This window comes from Ranitomeya variabilis, chromosome 8 (assembly GCF_051348905.1).
Source record: "Ranitomeya variabilis isolate aRanVar5 chromosome 8, aRanVar5.hap1, whole genome shotgun sequence".
Taxonomy (NCBI): Eukaryota; Metazoa; Chordata; class Amphibia; order Anura; family Dendrobatidae; genus Ranitomeya; species Ranitomeya variabilis.
In genome coordinates this window covers 66,077,136-66,102,625 of record NC_135239.1, presented here as the reverse complement: position 1 = coordinate 66,102,625, position 25,490 = coordinate 66,077,136, and the positions used below count along the sequence as shown (strand labels likewise).

At 46.2% G+C, this 25,490-nt stretch overlaps 1 protein-coding gene across 5 annotated transcripts in view; it reads left to right on the top strand.

The window, feature by feature from the left end:
- The window catches only part of PRRC2C (proline rich coiled-coil 2C), a 117,925-nt gene that overhangs the window by 51,929 nt on the left and 40,506 nt on the right, over positions 1 to 25,490 (top strand). For all 5 annotated transcript variants that reach the window (XM_077278512.1, XM_077278513.1, XM_077278514.1 and 2 more), the window contains exons 9-12: positions 2,899 to 2,989; positions 12,730 to 12,883; positions 22,091 to 22,174; positions 24,116 to 24,608. In XM_077278512.1, coding sequence (XP_077134627.1) covers positions 2,899 to 2,989; positions 12,730 to 12,883; positions 22,091 to 22,174; positions 24,116 to 24,608 — 822 coding nt within the window. The remainder of the gene's footprint in view (positions 1 to 2,898; positions 2,990 to 12,729; positions 12,884 to 22,090; positions 22,175 to 24,115; positions 24,609 to 25,490) is intronic.

The following is a 25,490-nucleotide window of genomic DNA, read 5'->3' as shown; positions in this document are numbered from 1 at the left end:
CTTCATACGGTTGTACATTGTGCATACTCTGGCTTCTGCGGACGCAGGCCTGGGTAGGAAGATACTGCAGGCGGCGGTTTCCCACCGACCGACCGAAGTCTTCTTTTCTTGGACTATTTTTCCCTCCCTTGGGACTGCTTTTGGACGTCCCATGGTTACCTGTGTCCCCCAATGAAGCGAGAAAGAAAGAGGGATTTTTGGTTCTTGCCGTAAAATCTTTCTTGGAGCCTTCATTGAGGGACACAGCTCCCTCCCTCTATGTTGTACCGTGTTGGCCAATGTTGTTTTGGGTTGGTACATAGGTTGCGTTCTTTATACTTACTCCTACAACTGCTTTAGCACCAACTGAGTTGGATTGTGCCTGTCGGAGGGTGTATACTGCCGAGGAGGAGTTATTTTTTCTTTGCATAGTGTCAGCCTCCTAGCGTCAGCAGCATACACCCATGGTTACTTGTGTCCCACAATGAAGGCTCCAAGAAAGAAAGAAATTTTATGGTAAGAACCAAAAATCCCTCTTTTGTGATCACATAGTGGATGTGTGGTTTGTTTGGCTATTTTCTTGCTGAATGGGGCAAGTTTACCTTTCAAATGGTGTATCATTTGTGTGTGTGGGTGCAGTATGAATGGAGTAATCACCCAAAAAGAGTATTTAGAAATAATATATAAGGATTGTATATCTCTTATCATATTTTTTTTTTAAATTGTTAATTGTTGAAATTGTTGAAAAATGTATTCGGTACACTGATAAGAAATGTTCCATTTTTATTTATTTTGTAGAAGAAACGTGTGAAGAAGGCCTACTGCTGTACGCAATAATGCGGTTAGGTGCAATATAGCGACAAACCGCCACTCACTTATCATTCCTGTGGGGTGGATGCACGTGTTTATACGTGCACATAGACCAGGCTTCTACAAGGTGCCGCTCAGTTACCTGTAGTGCACACTCCCGCTTACTGCCCATTTGTGAGGTCCACTATAGGATAGTAAATGGCTCCCAGTACCTTCTAAGCATCCCACACAAATCCCAGCCATTGCCAGCATCACAAGAGCATACAGCATCCTGCAGAAATATTGGTAATTTAGCCAAAATACTCAAGTTTCAAGCCCAACCCATCACTGAAAAAGCGACATAAAATTACAGAACGAAGCTGTACTTAATGCTAGCAGTAGCCATCTATCATTTAGGCCATCTTTTCAGTGCCATGTTTGTGAATGGCTTGTGGAATATCTTACCTCTATTGGACACCTAAACTTTGTGTCACATATCTGACTTTCACTGGCAGAGTACAGATCGCAATGTCCAGAACGGCCAGGGATCATCTGATCGAAAGCCTACACCCGGATAGGCATGTATAAGTATTCTCAGATTTGGGTCGGGAGACCCGAGATGAGTTCACACTCACTGTGTATGTCGGACGTGTGAGACTATACGCTGTGACTCGCCACACGTGGCCAAAACTCTGTTTAACCCCTTCACGACCTTGCCCTTTTCCATTTTTGCGTTCTCGTTTTTCACTCCTCTCCTTCCCAGAGCCATAACTTTTTTTATTTTTCTGTCAATATGGCCATGTGAGGGCTTGTTTTTTGCGGGACAAGTTGCACTTTTAAATGACATCATTGGTTTTACCATGTCGTGTACTAGAAAACGGGGAAAAAAAATTCCAACTGCGGTGAAATTGCAAAAAAAGTGCAATCCCACACTTGTTTTTTGTTTGCCTTTTTTGCTAGGTTCACTAAATGCTAAAACTGACCTGCCACTTTAATTCTCCAGGTCATTAAGAGTTCATAGACACCAAACATGTCTAGGTTACCTTTTATCTAAGTTGTAAAAAAAAATTCCAAACTTTGCTAAAAAAAAAATAATAAAAAAATTGCGCAATTTTCTAATACCCGTAGCGTCTCCATTTTTCATGATCTGGGGTCGGGTGAGGGCTTATTTTTTGCGTGCCGAGCTGACGTTTTTAACTATACCATTTTGGTGCAGATACGTTCTTTTGATCGCCTGTTCTTGCATTTTAATGCAATGTCGCGTTTCTAATTTTTCTATCTCTACGCTGTTTAGCGATCAGGTTAATCCTTTTTTTTTTATTGATAGGGCGATTCTGAACGTGGCGATACCAAATGTGTAGGTTTGATTTTTTTATTTTATTTTATTTTGAATGGGGCGAAAGGGGGGTGATTTAAACTTTTTTTTATATATTTTTTTATTTTTTTCATTTTTTTTAAACTATTTTTTTTACTTTTGCCATGCTTCAATAGACTCCATGGGAGGCTAGAAGCTGGCATAACTCGATCGGCTCTGCTACATAGCAGCGATCATCAGATCGCTCCTATGTAGTTGAATTCCTGCATTGCTATGAGCGCCGACCACAGGGTGGCGCTCATAGCAATCCGGCATCAGCAACCATAGAGGTCTCAAGGACCTCTATGGTTACTATGCAGACGCATCGTTGACCCCCGATCATGTGACGAGGGCCGGCGATGCGCTCATTTCCGGCCCGATGGTCGGAAGCTCTGGTTAAATGCCGCTGTCAGCATTTGACAGCGGCATTTAACTAGTTAATAGCGGCGGGTGAATGGCGATTTCACCTGCCGCTATTGCGGGCACTTGTCAGCTGTACAAAACAGCTGACATGTCCTGGCTTTGAGGTGGGCTCAGCGCCGGAGCGCACATCAAAGCAGGGTACCCGACCTCCGCAGTAATAGTACGGCGGAGCTCGGTAAGGGGTTAATGATGGCCAATTGTTTCGCAGTTGTTCAGCTATTCGCCTGCCTCGGTAGGCAGAGCTTAGACCTCGGCTTGTTGCCGGGCCCTTAGGGCTGAGTCTCGCACAATGTTAGGTCCGTGCTCTGATTCTTGGGATTTCAGCCTGACCCAGGTTTGCTTCTTATTTGCAGGTGCACAAAGTGAAGTCGATTATACGGAGCAGCTGAACTTCAGTGACGATGATGAGCAATCTCCATGTCAGAAAGAAAAATCAGAGAGCTGGTAATCTAACATCTTTTTTTTGTTTTACGATTGATCTATGTATCCACGGTGAAGTTACATGTGCTGTAGTTGTGTGTTGCAATTTTTGTTTTTTTCTACTGTATGTATTTGTCCCTTTTTTGTACCTTGAATTAAAATATGGCTTTTTTAATATTCAAATGTTCTCCCCTGAGTTTTGTTTTGTGACTTGAACAACACATGGGTTGAATATTCTCCGACCTTAATACTACACCTTAAACCAGACATTGCCAACTATAGGACAGATCCTAACTCCATCTCTTAAGTCTCAATCAAAAGTTATGTAAAATACAACTGGCTACCACTTCAAAGTAACATTCATGCAATCGGCAGCGTTATGATGGAGTTGCCATTTATTTCAGCTAATTTAAAGGGAATCTGTCACCAGGTGTTTGCCATGTTATGTGAGAGCACCATGATGTAGGGGTAGATGCCTTGATTGATTCTAACAATGTATCACTTACTAGGCTGCTTGCTGCAGTTTTGACAAGATCACTGTTGTATGTGCTGCCTATCAAGCAGATCTCTTGAGCTTTGTATAACCCCGCCCACACTACTGATTGGCAGATTTCTTCCCATCATTTGTGAGGGCGTGGTTACATAGAGTAGAAGGACTACATGGCACGAGACAACTAGTCCTCTAATGATCTGCTTATAAGACTGGTTTTATTGAAACTACAACAAGCAGACCAGTAAGTGATACAATGCTGGAATCTGGCTCTCTGCCTCTACATCTTGCTGCACTCAGATTAAATAGCAAAAACCTGCTGATAGATTCCCTTTAAAAGTGTAAATATTGGTTAAAATAATGATCTTATCTAGTATATAGTGGTTTAGAGGAAGGGTGAACATCTTTTACCTCTGAAAATGTAATGGGCTCAGTGTGGTGTGAAAAATAGGCGCAACATAAATCAGAAGTAACCCCCAGCGATCCCTACAGTTTTACAGTGGATCTGCTTTTCCATTGGACCTTGGGTATATGGGCATGCGCTCATAAAGACTGTTCTGTTGTGTACAGCATCTTAGGATATTTTAAGATTCCCCACTGAGTGGGAAGATGTTACGTGGCATGAAATGAAACCTTTTTGCTGGAATTAATTGGAAATGATGGAAAAAATGGTAACTGGGTGTTTGTACGCGGCACTTGGTACAGAAATTACATGAATGCTGCATATATTTCATAATTGAAGGGCACAGAAGGGGCTACAATGTTGCACTCGCATTGAGTTGCTTTATTTGGCCAGAAATATTTGACAAATCTGGTTAACTCACTTTTTAGTTTTTGTGGTGACAGGATAGGTGATAACTTGTTAATTGGTAGGGGTCTGACCACTGTGACCCACATCGATCATCAGAATAGGGAATTTCTATATCTGTTAGAATGGAGCGGCCATGCACATGTAAACTATGGCCCCGCACAGAGACCTCCCATGTACGGACGGTAAAGCGATGGGTATTATGCACTCATTTAAAGGGAACCTGTCACCCCCTCCTGCTGTTTTTAACTAAAAGAGCCACCTTGTGCTGCACTAATGCTGCATTCTGTGAAGGTGGCTCATCTTTTTGGGGTCCCTTCCAACGCTGCAATATTACTTTTTATAATTTGCGCGCCATACCTTTAGTCTGTCCAGGGGGCACGTCTTTTCCTCCCAGCCATCACTCTGCTTCTCCGAGCGCCGCCTCCTCTGCCTTCCATAACTTACTCGGTGCCTGCGCTGTGCTTTCCTTTTTCGGGCATGCGCCGTTTGCGTTAGTTAAAAACGCCAGAGGGGGTGACAGGTTACCTTTAACTAAGGCCTACTTTACTCACTTTCTTGTTGGTAGTTGCTGTGATTGCTGCTTAGATCTATTATTCTTATTTAATCCAGACCTAATAAAGTTTCACTTTCATTATCAGTCATTCCTTTTTTTTTTGTATACTTTTTTTTTTTTTTTACTTTTCTGAAGTCTCTTGCTGCTAATTAAAAGGACTGCTCAAACCAAGCACAGGCGCTCTGCATCACGGCATGGCCAAACATTTATATGCATCTTCCCACCTGTTTGGTTTCCATCTATATCCACCCGTCTTCTCCTATGAAGTCAGAGCTGTCAGTCAAAGAGGGAAGTGAAGATAGAGGGAGAATCAGTGGGAAGGTGTATATAAATGATTGGCCCCGCCATGAAGAACTGAGCAGCAGTACTTTGGTGGATCAGTTATTCTGTGCGGACAGCCCTTTAACCCCTTCCCGACCCATGACGCCTATGCGGCGTCATGGAATGATCGCATCCCTGCAGATCGGGTGAAAGGGTTAATTCCTATTTTACCCGATCTGCAGGGAGAGGGGGAGTTGTACTTCAGCCTAGGGGGGGTGGCTTTGCCCCCACGTGGCTACGATCGCTCTGATTGGCTGTTGAAAGTGCAACAGCCAATCAGAGCAATTTGCAATATTTCACCTATGAAAATGGTGAAATATTGCAATCCAGCCATGGCCGATGCTGCAATAGCATCTGCCATGGCTGGAAATCATGTACTGGCCCCCCCCACCGCCCCCGATCTCCTCCCCAGTCCTCCGTTCTGTCAGGTACCCCCCTCCGTCCCCCTGTTCGCTCCCCCGTGCTCCTGTCCGCTCCCCCGTGCTCCTGTCCGCTCCCCCCGTCCTCCGATCCCCCCCCCTGTGCTCCGATCCACCCCCCCACCACCCCCTCATACTTACCGATCCTCCCGAAGTCGGTCCGTCTTCTCCCTGGGCGCCGCCATCTTCCAAGATGGCGGGCACATGCTCAGTACGCCCGCCGAATCTGCAGGCTGGCAGATTCGTTACAGGTACATTTTGATCGCTGTGGTAGGTTCTACCACAGCGATCAAAATAAAAAAATAATAAATAAACCCCCCCCTTTATCACCCCCATAGGTAGGGACAATAATAAAATAAAGAAAATATTTTTTTTTCTTTTTCCACTAGGGTTAGGGTTAGAACTAGGGGTAGGGTTAGGGGTAGGGTTAGGGTTACGGGTAGGGTTAGGGTTAGGGGTAGGGTTATGGCATGTGCACACAGAGCGGATCGGCCGCGGATCCGCAGCGGATCGGCAGCGGATCCGCAGCGGATCGGCCGCGGATCGGCCGCGGATCCGCAGCGGATCCGCAGCGGATCGGCCGCGGATCGGCCGCGGATCCGCAGCGGATCGGCCGCGGATCCGCAGCGGATCGGCCGCGGATCCGCAGCGGATCGGCCGCGGATCCGCAGCGGATCGGCCGCGGATCCGCAGCGGATCGGCCGCGGATCCGCAGCGGATCGGCCGCGGATCCGCAGCGGATCCGCAGCGGATTGGCCGTGGATCTGCCGCGGATCCGCAGCGGATCGGCCGCGGATCCGCAGCGGATCGGCCGCGGATCTGCCGCGGATCCGCAGCGGATCCGCAGCGGATTGGCCGCGGATTGGCAGCGGATTGGCCGCGGATCCGCAGCGGATCGGCAGCGGATCCGCAGCGGATTGGCCGCGGATCCGCAGCGGATTGGCCGCGGATCTGCAGCGGATTGGCAGCGGATTGGCCGCGGATCCGCAGCGGATCGGCAGCGGATCCGCAGCGGATTGGCCGCGGATCTGCAGCGGATTGGCAGCGGATTGGCCGCGGATTCGCAGCGGATTGGCAACGGATTGGCCGCGGATCCGCAGCGGATTGGCCGCTGCGAATTCGAAGCAGTTTTCCATCAGGTTTACAGTACCATGTACACCTAAGGAAAACCAAATCTGCTGTGCCCATGGTGCGGAAAATTCCGTGCAGAAACGCTGCATTGTATTTTCCGCAGCATGTCAATTCTTTGTGCGGATTCCGCAGCGTTTTACACCTGTTCCTCAATAGGAATCCGCAGGTGAAATCCGCACAAAAAAACACTGGAAATCTGCTGTAAATCCGCAGGCAAAACGCAGTGCCTTTTACCTGCAGATTTTTCAAAAATCGTGCGGAAAAATCTCACACGAATCCGCAACGTGGGCACATACCCTTAGGGTTAGGGTTGGAATTGGGGCTAGGGTTGGAAATAGGGTTAAGAATAGGCTTGTGGTTAGGGTTACGGATAGGGTTAGGGGTGTGTTGGGGTTACAGTTGTGGTTAGGGTTGGGATTAGGGTTACGGTTGGGATTAGGGTTAGGATTAGGGTTGGAATTAGGGTTACGGTTGTGTTGCGGTTAGGGTTGTGGTTAGGGGTGTGTTGGGGTTAGGGTTGTGATTAGGGTTATGGCTACAGTTGGGATTAGGATTAGGGGTGTGTTGGGGTTAGTGTTGAAGTTAGAATTGAGGGGTTTCCACTGTTTAGGCACATCAGGGGTCTCCAAACGCAACATGGCGCCACCATTGATTCCAGCCAATCTTGCGTTCAAAAAGTCAAATGGTGCTCCCGCCCTTCCAAGCCCCGACGTGCGCCCAAACAGTGGTTTACCCCCACATTTGGGGTACCAGCGTACTCAGGACAAACTGGGCAACAACTGTTGGGGTCCAATTTCTCCTGTTACCCTTGCAAAAATAAAAAATTACTTGCTAAAACATAATTTTTGAGGAAAGAACAATTATTTTTTATTTTCACGGCTCTGCGTTATAAACTTCTGTGAAGCACTTGGGGGTTGAAAGTGCTCACCACACATCTAGATAAGTTCCTTCGGGGGTCTAGTTTCCAAAATGGGGTCACTTGTGGGGTGTTTCTACTGTTTAGGCACATCAGGGGCTCTGCAAATGCAATGTGACGCCCGCAGACCATTCCATCAAAGTCTGCATTTCAAATGTCACTACTTCCCTTCCGAGCCCTGACGTGTGCCCAAACAGTGGTTTACCCCCACATATGGGGTATCAGCGTACTCACAACAAACTGGGCAACAAATATTGGGGTCCAAATTCTCCTGTTACCCTTGTGAAAATAAAAAATTGCTTGCTAAAACATCTTTTTTGAGGAAAGAAAAATGATTTTTTATTTTCACGGCTCTGCGTTGTAAACTTCTGTGAAGCACTTGGGGGTTGAACGTGCTCACCACACATCTAGATAAGTTCCTTGGGGGATCTAGTTTCCAAAATGGGGTCACTTGTGGGGGGTTTCTACTGTTTAGGCATATCAGGGGCTCTGCAAACGTAACATGATGCCCGCAGACCATTCCATCAAAGTCTGCATTCCAAAACGTCACTACTTCCCTTCCGAGCCCCGGCATGTACCCAAACAGTGGTTTACCCCCACATATGGGGTATCAGCGTACTCAGGAGAAACTGGACAACAACTTTTGGGGTCCAATTTCTCCTGTTACTCTTGCAAAAATAAAAAATTCTGGGCTAAAAAAATATTTTTGAGGAAAGGAAACACATTTATTATTTTCATGGCTCTGCGTTATAAACTTCTTTGAAGCACTTGGGGGTTCAAAGTGCTCACCACACATCTAGATAAGTTCCCTTGGGGGTCTAGTTTCCAAAATGGAGTCACTTGTGGGGAGTTCCTACTGTTTAGGCACATCAGGGGCTCTGCAAACGCAACCTGATGCCCGCAGAGCATTCCATCAAAGTCTGCATTTCAAAACGTCACTACTTCCCTTCCGAACCCCGACGTGTGCCAAAACAGTGGTTTACCCCCACATATGGGGTATCATCGTACTCAGGAGAAACTGGAAAACAACTTTTGGGGTCCAATTTCTCCTATTACCCTTGGGAAAATAAAAAATTGTGGGCTAAAAAATCATTTTTGAGAAAAGAAAAATTATTTTTTATTTTCATGGCTCTGCGTTATAAACTTCTGTGAAGCACTTGGGGGCTCAAAGTGCTCACCACACATCTAGATTAGTTCCTTGGGAGGTCTAGTTTCCAAAATGGGGTCACTTGTGCGGGAGCTCCAATGTTTAGGCACACAGGGGCTCTCCAAACGCGACATGGTGTCCGCTAATGATTGGAGCTAATTTTCCATTCAAAAAGCCAAATGGCGTGCCTTCCCTTCCGAGCCCTGCCGTGCGCCCAAACAGTGGTTTACCCCCACATATGGGGTATCATCGTACTCAGGACAAACTGGACAACAACATTTGTGGTCTAATTTCTCCTATTTCCCTTGGGAAAATAAAAAATTCTGGGCTAAAAATCATTTTTGAGGAAAGAAAAATTATTTTTTTATTTTCACGGCTCTGCGTTATAAACTTCTGTGAAGCACCTGGGGGTTATAAGTGCTCACTATGCATCTAGATAAGTTCCTTGGGGGGTCTAGTTTCCAAAATGGGGTCACTTGTAGGGGAGCTCCAATGTTTAGGCACACAGGGGCTCTCCAAACGCGACATGGTGTCCGCTAACGATTGGAGCTAATTTTCCATGCAAAAAGTCAAATGGCACGCCTCCCCTTCCGAGCCTTGCCGTGCACCCAAACAGTGGTTTACCCCCACATATGAGGTATCGGCATACTCAGGAGAAATTGCCCAACAAATTTTAGGATCCATTTTATCCTGTTGCCCATGTGAAAATGAAAGAATTGAGGCTAAAAGAAATTTTGTGTGAAAAAAAAGTACTTTTTCATTTTTGCGGATCAATTTGTGAAGCACCTGGGGGTTTAAAGTGCTCACTATGCCTCTAGATGAGTTCCTTGGGGGGTCTAGTTTCCAAAATGGGGTCACTTGTGGAGGAGCTCCAATGTTTAGGCACACAGGGGCTTTCCAAACGCGACATGGTGTCCGCTAACGATGGAGATAATTTTTCATTCAAAAAGTCAAATGGCGCTCCTTCCCTTCCAAGCCTTACCATGTGCCCAAACAGTGGTTTACCCCCACATGTGAGGTATTGGTGTACTCAGGAGAAATTGCCCAACAAAATTTAGGATCCATTTTATCCTGTTGCCCATGTGAAAATGAAAAAATTGAGGCTAAAATAATTTTTTTGTGAAAAAAAAGTACTTTTTCATTTTTACGGATCAATTTGTGAAGCACCTGGGGGTTTAAAGTGCTCACCACACATCTAGATTAGTTCCTTGGGAGGTCTAGTTTCCAAAATGGGGTCACTTGTGGGGGAGCTCCAATGTTTAGGCACACGGGGGCTCTCCAAACGCGACATGGTGTCCGCTAAAGATTGGAGCCAATTTTTCATTGAAAAAGTCAAATGGCGCTCCTTCCCTTCCGAGCCCTGCCGTGCGCCCAAACAGTAGTTTACCCCCACATATGAGGTATCAGCGTACTCAGGACAAATTGGACAACAAAGTCCGTGGTCCAGTTTCTCCTTTTACCCTTGGGAAAATAAAAAATTTTTCGCTAAAATATCATTTTTGTGACTAAAAAGTTAAATGTTCATTTTTTCCTTCCATGTTGCTTCTGCTGCTGTGAAACACCTGAAGGGTTAATAAACTTCTTGAATGTGGTTTTGAGCACCTTGAGGGGTGCAGTTTTTAGAATGGTGTCACTTTTGGGTATTTTCAGCCATATAGAACCCTCAAACTGACTTCAAATGTGAGGTGGTCCCTAAAAAAAATGGTTTTGTAAATTTTGTTGTAAAAATGAGAAATCACTGGTCAAATTTTAACCCTTATAACTTCCTAGCAAAAAAAAAATTTGTTTCCAAAATTGTGCTGATGTAAAGTAGACATGTGGGAAATGTTATTTATTAACTATTTTGTGTCACATAACTCTCTGGTTTAACAGAATAAAAATTCAAAATGTGAAAATTGCAAAATTTTCAAAATTTTTGCCAAATTTCCGTTTTTTTCACAAATAAACTCAGAAATTATCGACCTAAATTTACCACTAACATGAAGCCCAATATGTCACGAAAAAACAATCTCAGAATCGCTAGGATCCGTTGAAGCGTTCCTGAGTTATTACCTCATAAAGGGACACTGGTCAGAATTGCAAAAAACGGCAAGGTCATGAAGGGGTTAAAGGAAATTCGTTGCCAGGTTTTTGCCACCTAATTAGAGAGCAGCATAATGGAGAGACAGCGACCCTGATTCCAGCAATGTATCACTTACTGGGCTGCTTGCCGTAGTTTTCATCTTTAGTAAACCTGATGCCGTGTAGTCCTCCATGTTCTTCAGCTCTGTATAACCCCACCACTGATTGGACATTTTCTGCCTATGCACAGTGTATACAGAAATCTTCCAATCAGTGGTGTGGGTAGGGTTATATAAAGCTGAATATTCCTAATATCTGGTAGTTCTGAAACAGATATAACCATGATTTTATCAAAATGACATCAAGAAATTCAGTAAGTGACACGTTACTGGAATCAGTGTGTCTGCCCCCTCATTATGCTGCTCTCAAAAGGGGTTGTTGAAACTTGGTGACAGATTCCATTTAAAAATCATGCATGCAGAGTCATTATTGTCTTAGGCTATGTTCACACGTTGCATTTTTGCAGCTTTTTTATGAAAATTTTCAACCGGCTTTTACAGTACCAGCAAAATCTGAGATCTCAGAAATCTCCTACACACACATTGATTTTATTTTCCTGATTTGGAAAACTGCTGCATTTTTGCAAACTGCATTCCATTTAGTAATCAATTGGTAAGTGCAAAAACCCAGGTATCAGTTTTTGCTGCATTTTTGTTGTAAAGATCTAAGCACATTGTATCGTAATTTTTTTCTGGCCACTGACTTTACCAATTTGCACAAGAGACAACCAAAACGCAGCAATAAAACTCAGCAAAGCCTGCTTTTTGTGAACAGCTTCTTTTCTGCCAAGAGAGCGGGTTTTGCGTGTGGCAAAAAATGCAGCAAAAACACAACGTGTGAACATAGCCTTACATGGTGCTGAATCATAACCCTGCTCTCCCCACCATTGAAAGATCTTCCATGTTTTATTATATCCTCTTATTAAATAAAATGTCTTAACGATATGAAATAAAGAAAAGCCGCATTGCCCACTTAGATTGTGCTTTTTAATGTAAAACCTTGAATCCATTTTCCAAAAAGATGTTTTCCCCAAAGCTGTGATTGTAGTAAATGGAGACAATATTTTCAGTGTGCTAATAATGCGGACGTATTGCACTATTCCATAGTATTGTGCCAAAAATTCTCATACAAAGTGATATTGATATTTAATGTACTTTTTAAATAGTTCTCCAAATTCTCAAAACTTCTTTGCTACAGAAACGTACCGCTGTAACCACACGTTTGGTATCCGTTGTTCTTCTTGTACACATTTCAGCTTTCTCTGGCTTGACCGTCATGCTTGTATGTATGTGTGAGGCTATGTGTCCCCGATTAGGATATACCAGCATTTTGGATGCAGTGTATTTTCGCTGTGTCCAAAACGCTGCGTTCTAATTACGCCGGTACATCCACATAGGTTCAGTGAACTGCGGATTTACACTGCATCTAATGAATGGCTATGGGGTGGACTACACAGTTTAGACCAGCGTCTCCGATGCAGATAATTGACATCCCGCGGCTCGTAAAGCCGCGCTGCCGGTGAGTATAAGCAGCGTTAAATAGAAGCACAGAGGACATGGGATGTCTATAAATCCCATCCACTGTTCCTCTAATGTAGAACACAGCACGGATGTGCTGCGTCTAAAACACTGCTATTCCTGATCATGAGGCTTAGCATTAATATGGGCGACGGTTTGAATCCATAACTATATATATTTAGTTGTTGTGCGAACAAACAAAACTGAGCGTTAAGCAGTGAAAACGGCAACAATCTTGCATGGAGGAGATGGGGATTGAATGTCTGATGTGGTTTAGTGTAGTTGTAATGTCAGTAATAGTTTATTAAAAGTACTTTGTGTGCAACTTTTGACCTCAGGGATGATCGCATCTCAAAAACGGAGCAGGTGCAATCAAAATCCAGTGAGAATTTTGAAATCTGCAAAGAACTAGAAGAGCGGTCCGCCAACACTTCACAAGCACCGACCGGGCAAAAGTCTCTCCTTGGGAAAGGTCCACCTCCTGATACACAGGTAGGACAGATGGAGTGTGTGTGTATATGTGTGTATATATATATATATATATATATATATATATATATATATATATATATATATATTTATATTTGTGTATGTGGAGTATTCAAGTTGCCAACTATAGGTTTTGTGAGCTTTAATAAAATGTGATCCTGTGGGTCCTGCTTTTTATAAAGGTTATTTATGGTCTGTAATGCCATTATTATTTATTTATTATAGCACCTTTAATTCCATGGTGCTGTACATGAGAAGGGGTTGCATACAAATTACAGCTATCACTTATAGTAAACAAACTAACAAAGACAGACTGATACAGAGGGAAGAGGACCCTCCTCTTGCGGGCTTACATTCTACAGGATGGTGGGGAAGGAGACAGTAGGTCGGAGGTTGCAGTAGCTCCGATGGTGTTATGGTGGTCGTGTGGTCATTACAGGTTGTAAGCTTCTTTGAAGAGATGGGTTTTCAGATTCTGTTTGAAGGATCCAAATGTGGTGGATATCCGGACGTGTTGGGGGACAGAATTCCAGATTATAGGAGATATTCCAGAGAAGTCTTGGAGGCGATTGGGTGAGGAGCGAATAAGCGTGGAGTAGAGAAGGAGGTCTTGGGAAGACCAGAGATTGTGAGGGAAGATATTGAGAGATTAGTTCTGAAATATACGAAGGAGAAAGGTAATGGATGGCTTTGTAGGTCAGTGTTAGTAATTTAAACTGGATACGCTGGGAAATTGGGAGCCAGTGAAGGGATTTGCAAAGAGGGGAAGCAGGAGTGTAGAGAGAAGAGAGATTAGTCTGACAGCAGAGTTAAGGACGGACTGGAGGGGTGCGAGAGTGTTAGAGGGTAGACCACAGAGGATGTTGCAGTAGTCGAGGTGGGAGATGATTAAGGCATGCACAAGCATTTTGGTAGAGTGAGGGTTCAGAAAAGGACCGATTCTGGAAATATGTTTGAGCTGGAGGCGACAGGAGGTGGTGAGAGCTTGGATGTGCAGTTTAAAGGAAAGGGCAGAGTCCAGGGTTACTCCGAGGCAGCGGATTACCAGGACGGGGAAAGTATGAATTCATTTCTTTATTGCCTCTCATTGGGGGACACAGGAACCATGGGTGTATGCTGGTGCCACTAGGAGGCTGACACTATGCAAATAAAAAAGTTAGCTCCTCCTCTGCAGTGTACACCCCACCGACTGGCATTACAATCTTCAGTTTAGCTTAGTGTCAGTAGGAGGTGGACACGGGTCTTTCATTAGACCCTTATCTACCTCAATGTGCGTCGTTTTTCAGGTTTTTTCCGGAAGGGATACAGGGTGAACAGTCACACCTCTGTAGTCCCACAAGGCGGACTATGAGTATGGCGTGTACTGCCACCCCGTATCCTCATAGATCCCTCTCCAGGACCAAGATCCTAGCACACAAGCGTGCTCAGAAGTCCGGTCCTGGCTCCGTCCCCCCACCCACTCGCCCACCAGAGCCTGTCGGTCGGAGGAGACGAGGACGTCCATCAGCAGCTCACATGGACGTCTGATACCTTCACCAAATCATTAAGGACGCTACAGGGGGCACGAGTTCCCTTCTTCCCCAGGCCAAGCCTCGACGCCCTCCTCCTAGACGTCAATTTCGGTCTTTTCGGCCCTTTCGGCATCTAATTCCTTCTCCCAGCAGCAACAGAGGCCACAGACCCGTCAAGAGAAGAAGACGGTATCCTTTAGGCCCACTCCTTCCTGGCATCCTCGCTACTCCCAGGGTAAATCCTCCAGGTCCAGGACTGGAAGAACCACCTCGGCATGACTCTCGGCTAGTAGCCAACCCACCTCCCAGGCTGGGCGGCCGTCTCCTCTTCTTCAGGGACGTCTGGATCTCCTCGGTAGAGGACGCTTGGGTCAGGGAAGTTGTATCCTCGGGATACAAGATGGTTCCTTTCACGACCCCGGGATCGTTTCTTTGAATGCCGACCTCCAAGAGACCCTGCTCTAGTTCCGGGTTTCTTCGTAGCCATTGCTTCTCTCCTCAAAGCCGGGGTAATCGTTCCCGTCCCAGAAAAAGAACGGTTCACAGGTTTCTACTCCAACCTTTTTGTGGTACCGAAAAAAGACGGCAGAGTGCGTCCCATTCTGGATCTCAAATTGCTGAACAGGAGAGTCCGTCTGAAGCACTTCAGGATGGAATCCCTTCGTTCAGTAATTGCTTCCATGGAGGCTCAGGAATTTCTATGTTCCATAGATATTCAGGGCGCCAACCTCCATGTTCCGATATTTCCAGGACATCACCGATACCTGCGCTTTGCAGTGCTTCAGGAACATTTTCTGTTCGTCGCCCTGCCGTTCGGTCTTGCAACCGCTCCGAGAGTCTTCACGAAGTTCATGGCGGCGCTGGTGGCCATCTTGAGGGTCAGAGGCCTGATTCTGTTTCCATACCTCGACAACGTCCTCATCAAGGCTCCGTCCTTTTCTCAGGCCCACGAAAGCCTGTTCCTCGTTCTCGACACCCTAGCCCGTTTCGGGTGGCTGGTCAACCGGAAGAAGTCTTGTCTTATTCCTTCTCAGCGCATCATCTTTCTGGGCATGCTCTTCGACACCCGTCGGACCAAGGTCTTTCTCCCCGAAGACAAGAGATCCATTCTTCGTCGGGACATACGCATGCTCCAGGGCCCTCGATCGGCCATGAAGGTTTTGGGGAGGATGGTAGCAACATTGGAAGTGATTCCCTTCGCCCAATTTCACTCCCGACCCCTTCAGCAAGCCATCCTGTCTCAGTGGAACGGGTCTGTCTTCTCCCTGGACCGTCCGATCCGACTCTCTCCCCAAGTCAAACGGTCTCTCAACTGGTGGCTCACGTCACCTCTTGTCTCCCAGGGCAGGTCCTTCCTTCCAGTTCGCTGGCAAGTGGTGACGACGGATGCCAGCCTGCTCGGCTGGGGTGCAGTGTTTCGCCACCTGACTGTACAGGGCCGCTGGTCGTCGCAAGAGTCAACCTTGCCGATAAATGTCCTCGAGATCCGGGCCATTTTTCTGTCCCTTCGTCACTGGGAAACGATTCTCAGGGGCCTTCCTATCCGAATCCAGACGGACAATGCCACGGCGGTGGCATATGTCAACCATCAGGGGGGGACTCGGAGCTCCTTGGCCTTGGCCGAGGTATCCAAGATCCTCCTCTGGGCAGAGGCAACGGTTCCGGTGATATCCGCGGTGCATATCCCCGGCGTGGACAATTGGGCCGCCGACGTCCTCAGCCGCGAGGGTCTCGCGGCAGGGGAATGGTCCTTACATCCGGAGGTCTTCCATCAGATTTGTCTTCGATGGGGGACTCCGGACGTGGACCTCACGGCGTCTCGAATGAACAGGAAGGTTCCGCAGTTCGTCTCCAGGTCTCGCGATCCTCTCGCAGTGGGCGTCGACGCTCTGGCCATTCCTTGGTCACAGTTCGTGCTGCCCTACCTGTTCCCACCCCTTCCATTGCTTCCCAAACTGTTGAAGAAGATCAAAGCGGAAGGGGTGCCGGTCTTTCTAATCGCCCCGGATTGGCCCAGGAGAGCTTGGTTCGCGGAGCTCGTCAATCTTCTCGCGGACGCTCCCTGGCGCCTTCCAGACAGGCCCGATCTGCTGTCTCAGGGCCCGATCTGCCACCCGAATTCTCGGTAGCTCAGTTTAACGGCGTGGCTGTTGAGACCGCAGTTCTAAGAGCGTCCGGCCTTTCGGCCCCGGTTATTCACACCATGATTCAGGCTCGGAAGCCTTCGTTTTCCAGGATCTACTAACGTACCTGGAAGGCTTACTTCCGTTGGTGCGAGTCCAACCGCGTTTCTTCTATGTCCTTTTTCCTGCCTTCCATCTTGGCTTTCCTTCAGGCAGGGCTGGATTCGGGCCTTGCTCTTAGTTCCCTAAAGGGCCAGGTTTCTGCGCTTTCCATCCTTTTTCAGAAGACTTTGGCTTCCCGACCACAGGTTAAGACCTTCCTTCAAGGAGTAGCCCACGCGGTCCCTCCGTAATGGGCCCCTGTGGATTCATGGGAATTAAACCTGGTACTGGACGTTCTGAGGGTTTCCCCCTTTGAGCCTCTAAGGGAGGTTCCCCTGTCAGTTCTATCTTGGAAGGTGGCCTTTCTTGTGGCCATCACTTCTACCCGCCGCGTTTCCGAACTGGCGGCCCTGTCTTGCCGTCCTCCGTTCTTGGTCATCCACCAGGACAAGGTGGTCCTCAGGCCTCCGACTTCTTTTCTTCCTAAGGTGGTTTCCACCTCAACGAGGACATCGTTCTACCTTCTTTTTGTCCAGCTCCGACTCATCCTCTGGAGCGATCGTTGAACAGGCTGGACCTTGTCAGGGCAGTGAAGATCTACCTGGATAGAACGTCCACTTTCCGGAAGACGGATTCTCTTTTCGTCATTCCTGATGGCTCGCGCAGAGGCCAGCCGGCTTCTAAGGCGACTATTGCTCGCTGGATCAGAACGGCTATTCTGGAGGCTTACCGGGTCAAGAACAGAGTGCCTCCTCCTGGGATCAAGGCTCACTCTACCCGGGCAGTCGGCGCCTCCTGGGCGGTGCACCACAGGGCTTCCGCCCTACAGCTTTACAAAGCGGCAACCTGGTCTTCCATCCATACGTTCGCCAAATTTTACAAGGTCCACACCTACGCTTCGGCGTACGCCAGCCTAGGCAGAAGGATCTTGCAGGCGGCAGTGGTGAGTCCTCTGACCTGATGGAAGTCTGTCTTTCCCGCCCTTGGGACGTCCCATGGTTCCTGTGTCCCCCAATGAGAGGCGATAAAGAAAACAGGATTTTTGGTTGCTTACCGTAAAATCTGTTTCTTGGAGCCTCCATTGGGGACACAGCTCCCTCTCAATGTTTCTGTTTTATGTTCTATGACTGTTCTCACGTTTGACTGTTATCACTAGGGTTGAGCGAAACGGGTCGGCCATTTTCAGAAGTCGCCGACTTTTGGCAGTCGGGTTTCATGAAACCCGACCCCTGTGTGGGGTCGGCCATGAGGTCGGCGATCTTCTGAATCTGGTATCGGAATTCTGATACCGAGTTCCGATATGTTTGCGATATCGGAAATCGGTATCGGAATCCACATTTAAGTGTAAAATAAAGAATTAAAATAAAAAATATTGATATACTCACCTCTCTGACGCAGCCTGGACATCGCCGCTGGTAACCGGCATCTTCCGTTCCTAAGAATGGCGCTTGTGATTGGTCGCGGCCGCCCACGTGACCGCTCAGCGACCAATCACAAAGCCGTGACGTAATTTTCAGGTCCTAAATTCCTCATTCTAGGAATTTAGGACATGAGAATTACGTCACGGCTTTTGATTGGACGCTGAGCGGTCACGTGTGCTGCCGCGACCAATCACAAGCCGTGACGTCATCGAAAGGTCCTTCACGCGCTCATTCTTAAGAAGGAAGGCTGCCGGAAAGAAGCAGGGCGCGTCCGAGGGTGAGTATATACCTAATAGGAATATACTCACCCTCGGCTTCTTTCCGGCAGCCTTCCTTCTTAAGAATGAGCGCGTGAAGGACCTTTCGATGACGTCACGGCTTGTGATTGGTCGCTGAGCGGTCACGTGGGCGGCCGCGACCAATCACAAGCCGTGACGTCATCGAAAGGTCTTTCAAGAGCCATTCTTAGGAACGGAAGATGCCGGTTACCAGCGGCGATGTCCAGGCTGCGTCGGACAGGTGTGTATATCAATATTTTTTATTTTAATTCTTTATTTTACACTTAAATATGGATCCCAGGGCCTCAAGGAGAGTTTCCTCTCCTTCAGACCCTGGGAACCATATTATCCCATTGCACTGCATTGGGTTTCGTGTTTCGGCCGACCCCGACTTTTTTATAGGATCGGCCGATTTCACTCGACCCGACTTTTGAGAAAGTCGGGTTTCGTGAAACCCGATCCTATAAAAATAAGTCGCTCAACCCTAGTTATCACGTTTACAGTTCTCAAGTTTGTGGTTATGGTTTTCAACCTTGTTATTTATCTCCTACTGCTTTCTCACTAACTGAAGAGTGTAATGCCAGTCGGTGGGGTGTACACTGCAGAGGAGGAGCTAACTTTTTTATTTGCATAGTGTCAGCCTCCTAGTGGCAGCAGCATACACCCATGGTTTCTGTGTCCCCCAATGGAGGCTCCAAGAAACAGATTTTACGGTAAGCAACCAAAAATCCTGTTTTATTGTGATAGATAGATCGGGTAGGTAAGGTGTGCAAGATGGAGGAAAGATAATTAGTTCAGATTTGTCCACATTGAGTTTGAGGAAGCGAGAGGAGAAGGAGGATATGGCTGATAGACACTCTGGGATTCTGGAGAGCAGAGAGGTGAAATCTGGGCCAGAGAGGTAGATCGGAGTGTCATCGGCATATAGATGGTACTGGAAGCCATAGGACATTGAGTTGTCGCAGGCCAAGGGTATAGATTGAGAAGAGAAGGGCCCTAGGACAGTGCCTTGAGGGACACCAACCGAGAAGGGGAGAGATGAAGAGGTTGTATGGGAGTAGGAAACGCTAAATGTGCAGTTGGCAAGGTATGAGGAGATCCAGGATAGGGCGAGGTCTTTGACACCAAAGGAAGAGAGGATCTGTAGTAGGAGGCAGTGGTCAACTGTGTCGAAGGCAGAGGACAGGTCTAGGAGGAGGAGTATAGAGAATTGTCTGTTAGCTTTGGCTGTAAATAAGTCGTTAGTAATTTTGGTCAGGGCAGTCTCAGTGGAATGGTGGGGACGGAAGCCAGATTGTAGGTTGTCGAACAGAGAGTTAAATGCAAGGTGAGAGGAAAGTTCAGCATGGACGTGCTGCTCAAGTAGTTTGGAAGCAAATGGAAGCAAAGATATGGGGCGGTAGCTGGATATAGCGCTCGGGTCAAGGGATGGCTTTTTGAGGATGTAGAATATTATTATTTTTATTTATTTTAGCGCCATTTATTCCATGGCGCTTTACATGTGAGGAGGGGCATACATAATAAAAAGTACAATAATCTTGAACAATACAGGTCACAACTGGTACAGGAGGAGAGAGGACCCTTCCCGCGAGGGCTCACAATCTACAAGGGATGGGTGAGGATGCAGTAGGCGAGGGTAGAGCTGGTTGTGCAGCGGTTTGGTCGATCTGTTACTGCGGGTTGTAGGCTTGTTAGAAGAGATGGGTCTTCAGGTTCTTTTTGAAGGTTTCGATGGTAGGCAAGAGTCTGATATGTTGTGGTAGAGAATATAAGAGTAGGGGTGATGCGCCAGAGAAATCTTGTATGCGATTGTGTGAAGAGGAGATAAGAAAGCAGTAGCGAAGGAGATCTTGTGAGGATTGTAGGTTGCGTGCAGGAAAGTACAGGCACAAGGCCTGGCCACCAGTCTTGTGACCTGAATTGGCATCATGTATGGCTGTGATTCAAATAACTAGGGTCACGAGACTCCAGGTCAACTCAAAACATACAGTGCAGTCGTGTGGGTTGGACCCCATGGTAGATTTGCAATAGTATGGAAAAAATAAAAAATGCTCACAGATTAAAGGTAACCTGTCATGTAAAATAATTCTATTAACCTGCAGATATGGGGTCAATCTGCAGGTTAATTGCATTTGGACACCATTCGGTACTGGAACCAATCTTTGTCGAGAGGAAATTAACTTTATTACCCCCTGCAGCATTTGGCATTTAGTCCTTGGGGGCATCACTGGCACCATTTCAGTCACCACTCGATGCATAGAGAGTGGTGTCTGTAACTCTGCCCCTGCAGTGACTGACAGCAGGCTCAGTATTGGTGGTGGCTGTCAGTCAGAGCTGGGGGCGCAGTTACTGAGCGGTGACTTAAGGTACCGTCACACTCAGCGACGCTGCAACGATATAGACAACGATCCGATCGCTGCAGCGTCGCTGTTTAGGTCGCTGTAGAGATGTCAAACACAGCAGCTCCGGAACGATGCAGGAGCGATCCTGTGACGTAGCGGTGACGTAGTTATCGTTCTCACAGGTCGTTAGCTCCATGGTTAACATTGCTGACATCGTTGCTTTTGCTGTCAAACACGACGATACACGCCGATCTGACGACCAAATAAGGTTCTGGACTTCTAGCTCCGACCAGCGATATCACAGCGGGATCCAGATCGCTGCTGCTTGTCAAACACAACGATATCGCTATCCAGGACGCTGCAACGTCACGGATCGTCGTCGTTCTCGCTGCAAAGTCGCTTAGTGTGAAGGTGCCTTAAATCCATGCCGATGCCACCCCTATGACTGGAAGCCGAACTCTGCCGGGGGGAAATAAAGTTCATTTCCTCCCGCAGTGAGGCTGTCCTTGCAGGCTCCGCACGGTTTCAGACCGCTATTAGCCTGCAGCTTAACCCGATATCTGCAGGTTGAGCGTTATTTTTCATGACCGGTTCGCTTTAACAACTACTAAGTGCAGGTGAGACCCTTCACAAGTAAAGTCAGTGTAGATGGAAACCGTAAAGAACCAGGGGGGTTTTTTTGTAATTTTTTTTTTTTTCGAGGGGGGTACAGTTACTCTTTACCTGGCACCCCCAAAATGGAAGGTGAGCTAAGCCCACCGGCATCAGGGGCTTATCTACAGCATTCTGTAATGCTGTAGATAAGCCCCTATGTATCCTGAAAGGTAAGAAAAACAGGGTATATTATACTCACCCAGGGGCGGTCCCTTTTCGTTTCGGGTCCGATAGGTGTCGCGGTCCGGGTCCAGGGCCTCCTATCTTCATTCGCTGACGTCCTCTTCTTGTCTTCACGCTCCGGCGCAGGCATACTTTGTCTGCCCTGTTGAGGGCAGAGTAAAGTCCTCAGTGCGCAGGCGCCGGGCCTCTCTGACCTTTCCCGGCACCTGCGCACTGCAGTACTTTGCTCTGCCCTCAACAGGGCAGTCAAAGTACGCCTGCACCGGAGCCGCGGCATGAAGACAAGAAGAGGACGTGATCGTAAGAAGATTGGAGGCCCCGGACCGTACCGTGACGCCCATCGAATCGGACCGCAGCGTGACCGCCCCTGGGTGAGTATAATCTAACCTCTTTTTCTCATCTTTCAGGTTTCATTGGGGGCTTTTCTACAGCATTACAGAATGTTGTAGATAAGCCCCTGATGCTGGTGGGCTTAGCTCAACTTCCATTTTGGGGGTCACAGGTTCCCTTTAAGCTTTTGGTATTGTGTATATTACTGTGTGCACTTTGTATTTTTTCTCTTTTTAATGTATAAATCCTTTGCTCTGTCGTTTCAGGATAGACGCCAAATGCCTCCATCCCTATTATCTCTTGATAAGACTATTCCCCCTCTACTGCAACCAAAAAGCGCTCCACAGCAGGTACCTGTGTTTATGGACTTTTGTAATTGAATGACAATTGGGTAAAAGGATTGCTCTTTTTTTATTAGATTTACCTAGCCCTGCTAAAGACGGAGTTCTTATTTTCCAAATCCATACCAGAATGACTGTAATCTTTTCTGAACTTTTGGCATTTTCGGAGTTCAGCTAGGTTGCCATAATTTCTCTATCATTTCAAGGGGACTATAAGATCCCCATGATTAGGGTAGAATTGATACTGTGTCCCCCAATGAAGACTCCGTGTAAGGGAGATTTTACAGTAGGTACCCAAAATCTTCATTTTGAGTCCAAGCACTTTCAGGCTGCCAGCTCTAACCAGGGTGGATAAAAATCAATGTTTTTTTAAAAAAATCAAAAAAATCGGATTTTTTTTTATTTAAATCGGATTTTTTTGATTTAAATCGGATTTTTTTCAATAAACTGCTTTTTGAGGAAAATATTTTACCATCCAAAGGTTCTTCCATCATGAGATAAAGCTGAGTTGTTTAACTCAGTAGAATAAAGGCTGTATATGTGTAACATTCACAATGCCATGCTCTTCCAGAGGTTTCTGTAGGATGCTGACTATCCAACAAGTTTGGGCATGTCAACTGAATGGAAAAAGAAACTAAACCAAAAGTGAAACCAAGCTAGAAGTGTGGAATTAAAGGGGCAGTATGAACAAAATGTGGAGGCTATTAATAGTTTATACAATTAAGACATGCTGCTTTTAAACACCTACCTATTGCCATATAGTAAAACAAAAAAGATTTTTACTTACTTTGGGGTCCCCCCCTCACCCTGGCGTTAGATCGTTGCCCCTAGTTTCGTCCGTGTAACTATGGGCGCACATGCGCACTGCTCTCACTTCTCATTTTAATCGTGATTTATATTAAAAAAAACCTTTTGATTTAAATCAGTGATTTAAATCATGATTAAAATCATGATTTAAATCGATCCGATTTAAATAGAAAAAAATCTTTTGATTTAAATCGTGATTTAAATCATGATTTAAATCGGCGTGATTTAAATCAATCCACCCTGGCTCTAACCTCTACCCACCTAACTTGATTGACAGCTTCTTTCACTGTCCTTCTGAAATCTTGCACTTGCTCAGCGGGCATTGCAGTCTCGGCACGCAGAATAAGCCCATGTTTGTGTAGTGCAATCGGACTGTAATGACCAGAGTGTAGGAAGGAAGCAATGCTCAGCGAGCTAGTACTCCGATCCACTCTATTAGAGACTGTTCCTTGACCATTACTACTCGTGTCACTTGTGCACCACTGCCTGCTGTATAGACCAGAGGTGTCAAACTGTATTCCTCGAGGGCCGCCAACAGGTCATGTTTTCAGGATTTCCTTAGTATTCCACAAGGTGCTGGAATCATTCTATGCAGATGATTAAATTATCACCTGTGCAATACAAGGAAATCCTGAAAACATGACCTGTTGGCGGCCCTCGAGGAATGCAGTTTGACACCTCTGGTATAGACAATGTCCATGAATCGCTATTGACTCCTCTCGATTACCAAACTTTTTGGGCAGTAGTGCATATGAGTAATATTGGCAGATCTGGATTCAAAATCCAGGGGTGCAAGGAAGAAGACAACACTGATTTTTGATGAAGCACCAAGCCCGCTGAACCATCCTCTAAACAGGATTTATATATTTTTCCGCCAAACAGTAAGTCCTTTTTAGAAGCACTGTTAGTAGTGCTATTGAGCTTGACAAATGACTTTAGATTGCCAGGGGTTTTCTGGTGGCACAGCCACTTTAAATATATTGGGTTATTGATTCTATGACTCTGACTAAAAGAAAGTTCTCTATTTATTACGTCATTTTTAAATTTAATTGAAATTATAATTTATTATAAGCAAAAATAAAAACACTTTTTTTTTTTTAAATAACAAGCCTAACTATGTGTTAATTTCTTTGCATGTTATAGCATCCATCACAAGGCCGCCCTGGGGCATCGGCTAGATCGGCACCTTTACCATCTCGACCCAGTGAAGATGAGATATGGAAGCAAAGACGAAGGCAGCAAGCAGAACTGTCTGCGGCTGTGGAACGAGCCCGTAAGAGACGGGAGGATGAGGAAAGGAGGATGGAAGAGCAAAGGAAAGCTGCCTGTGCGGAAAAGCTTAAACGTTTAAATGAGAAGTTTGCAGCCGCTGCCTCCGTCCCCTCCACTGAGAAGCCTGCATCTGAAAAAAACCCCGAAGATGAGAAGCCGGTCACTGAGCCGTCCCCTCAGGAGTCCCCCGTCCCTCAGGAGGAAGAGGATGTCACTGACATTGAACATCATGTAACAGAAAATGAAACCGAGAGGTCGGAGACTCCTATACAACATGAAGAAAAGGAAGATATGATCCCTCAGCCCGATCTGGAACCAGCGGAAGAAAGTGTCAGTGTTGTGGAAGAGAAGTCGTCTGAGCTAGGTACCGACTGTGCTGCAGACCTGTGTGTGCACTCTTTTATGCTCTCATACAAATGCTTTAGTGTTAAATATACTGATAGGACATGAATCCTTGGTTATCAGGGCCATGTGGAAGGAAAACTAATCCTAGAAATGGATGTCAAGAAAATCGAATCCCTTTCATTTTGCAGGATTTACTGTGTTGTCTTGAAGCAAACTGACATAGTACTGATAAGTTCCATGTTCAGCTTGAGTTTGGTGGGGCTTGACATAGGGGGGAGGCTCCTGCTGCAGTCAGTTGCCTTGCAGCCAAGACACATGGCTAATCTTTCGGCATATAAAAAGATTGTTATATGTTTCTCAGCTATTATTGTAGTATGAGACAAAATAAGATGAAAAGAGAATGTCTAGAGGCAGGAATTGCTGTGATATTTTTTTCAGGTTATTTTTTAATACAGTTTATTTAAAACTTGTAGATGCATATTGAACTACTGTATATACTCGAGTATAAGCCAACCCGAGTATAAGCTGAGACCCCTAATTTTGCCACAAAAAAACTGGGAAAATATAATGACTCAAGTATAAGCCTAGGGTGGGAAATGCAGCAGCTACCAGTAAATGTCAAAAATAAAAAGATACCAATAAAAGTAAAATATATTGAGACATCAGTAGGTTAAGTGTTTTTGAATATCCATATTGAATCAGGTGCCTCATATAATGCGCCATACAAAATACACCCCGTATTAATGCTCCATACAAAATACGCCCCATGTAATGCTCCATAAAGTTTATGATGGGCTCCATAAGATGCTCCATATTAAAATATGCCCCATATACCGTATTTTTCGGACTATAAGACGCACCGGACGATAAGACGCACCCCAAATTTTCAGAATAAAAATAA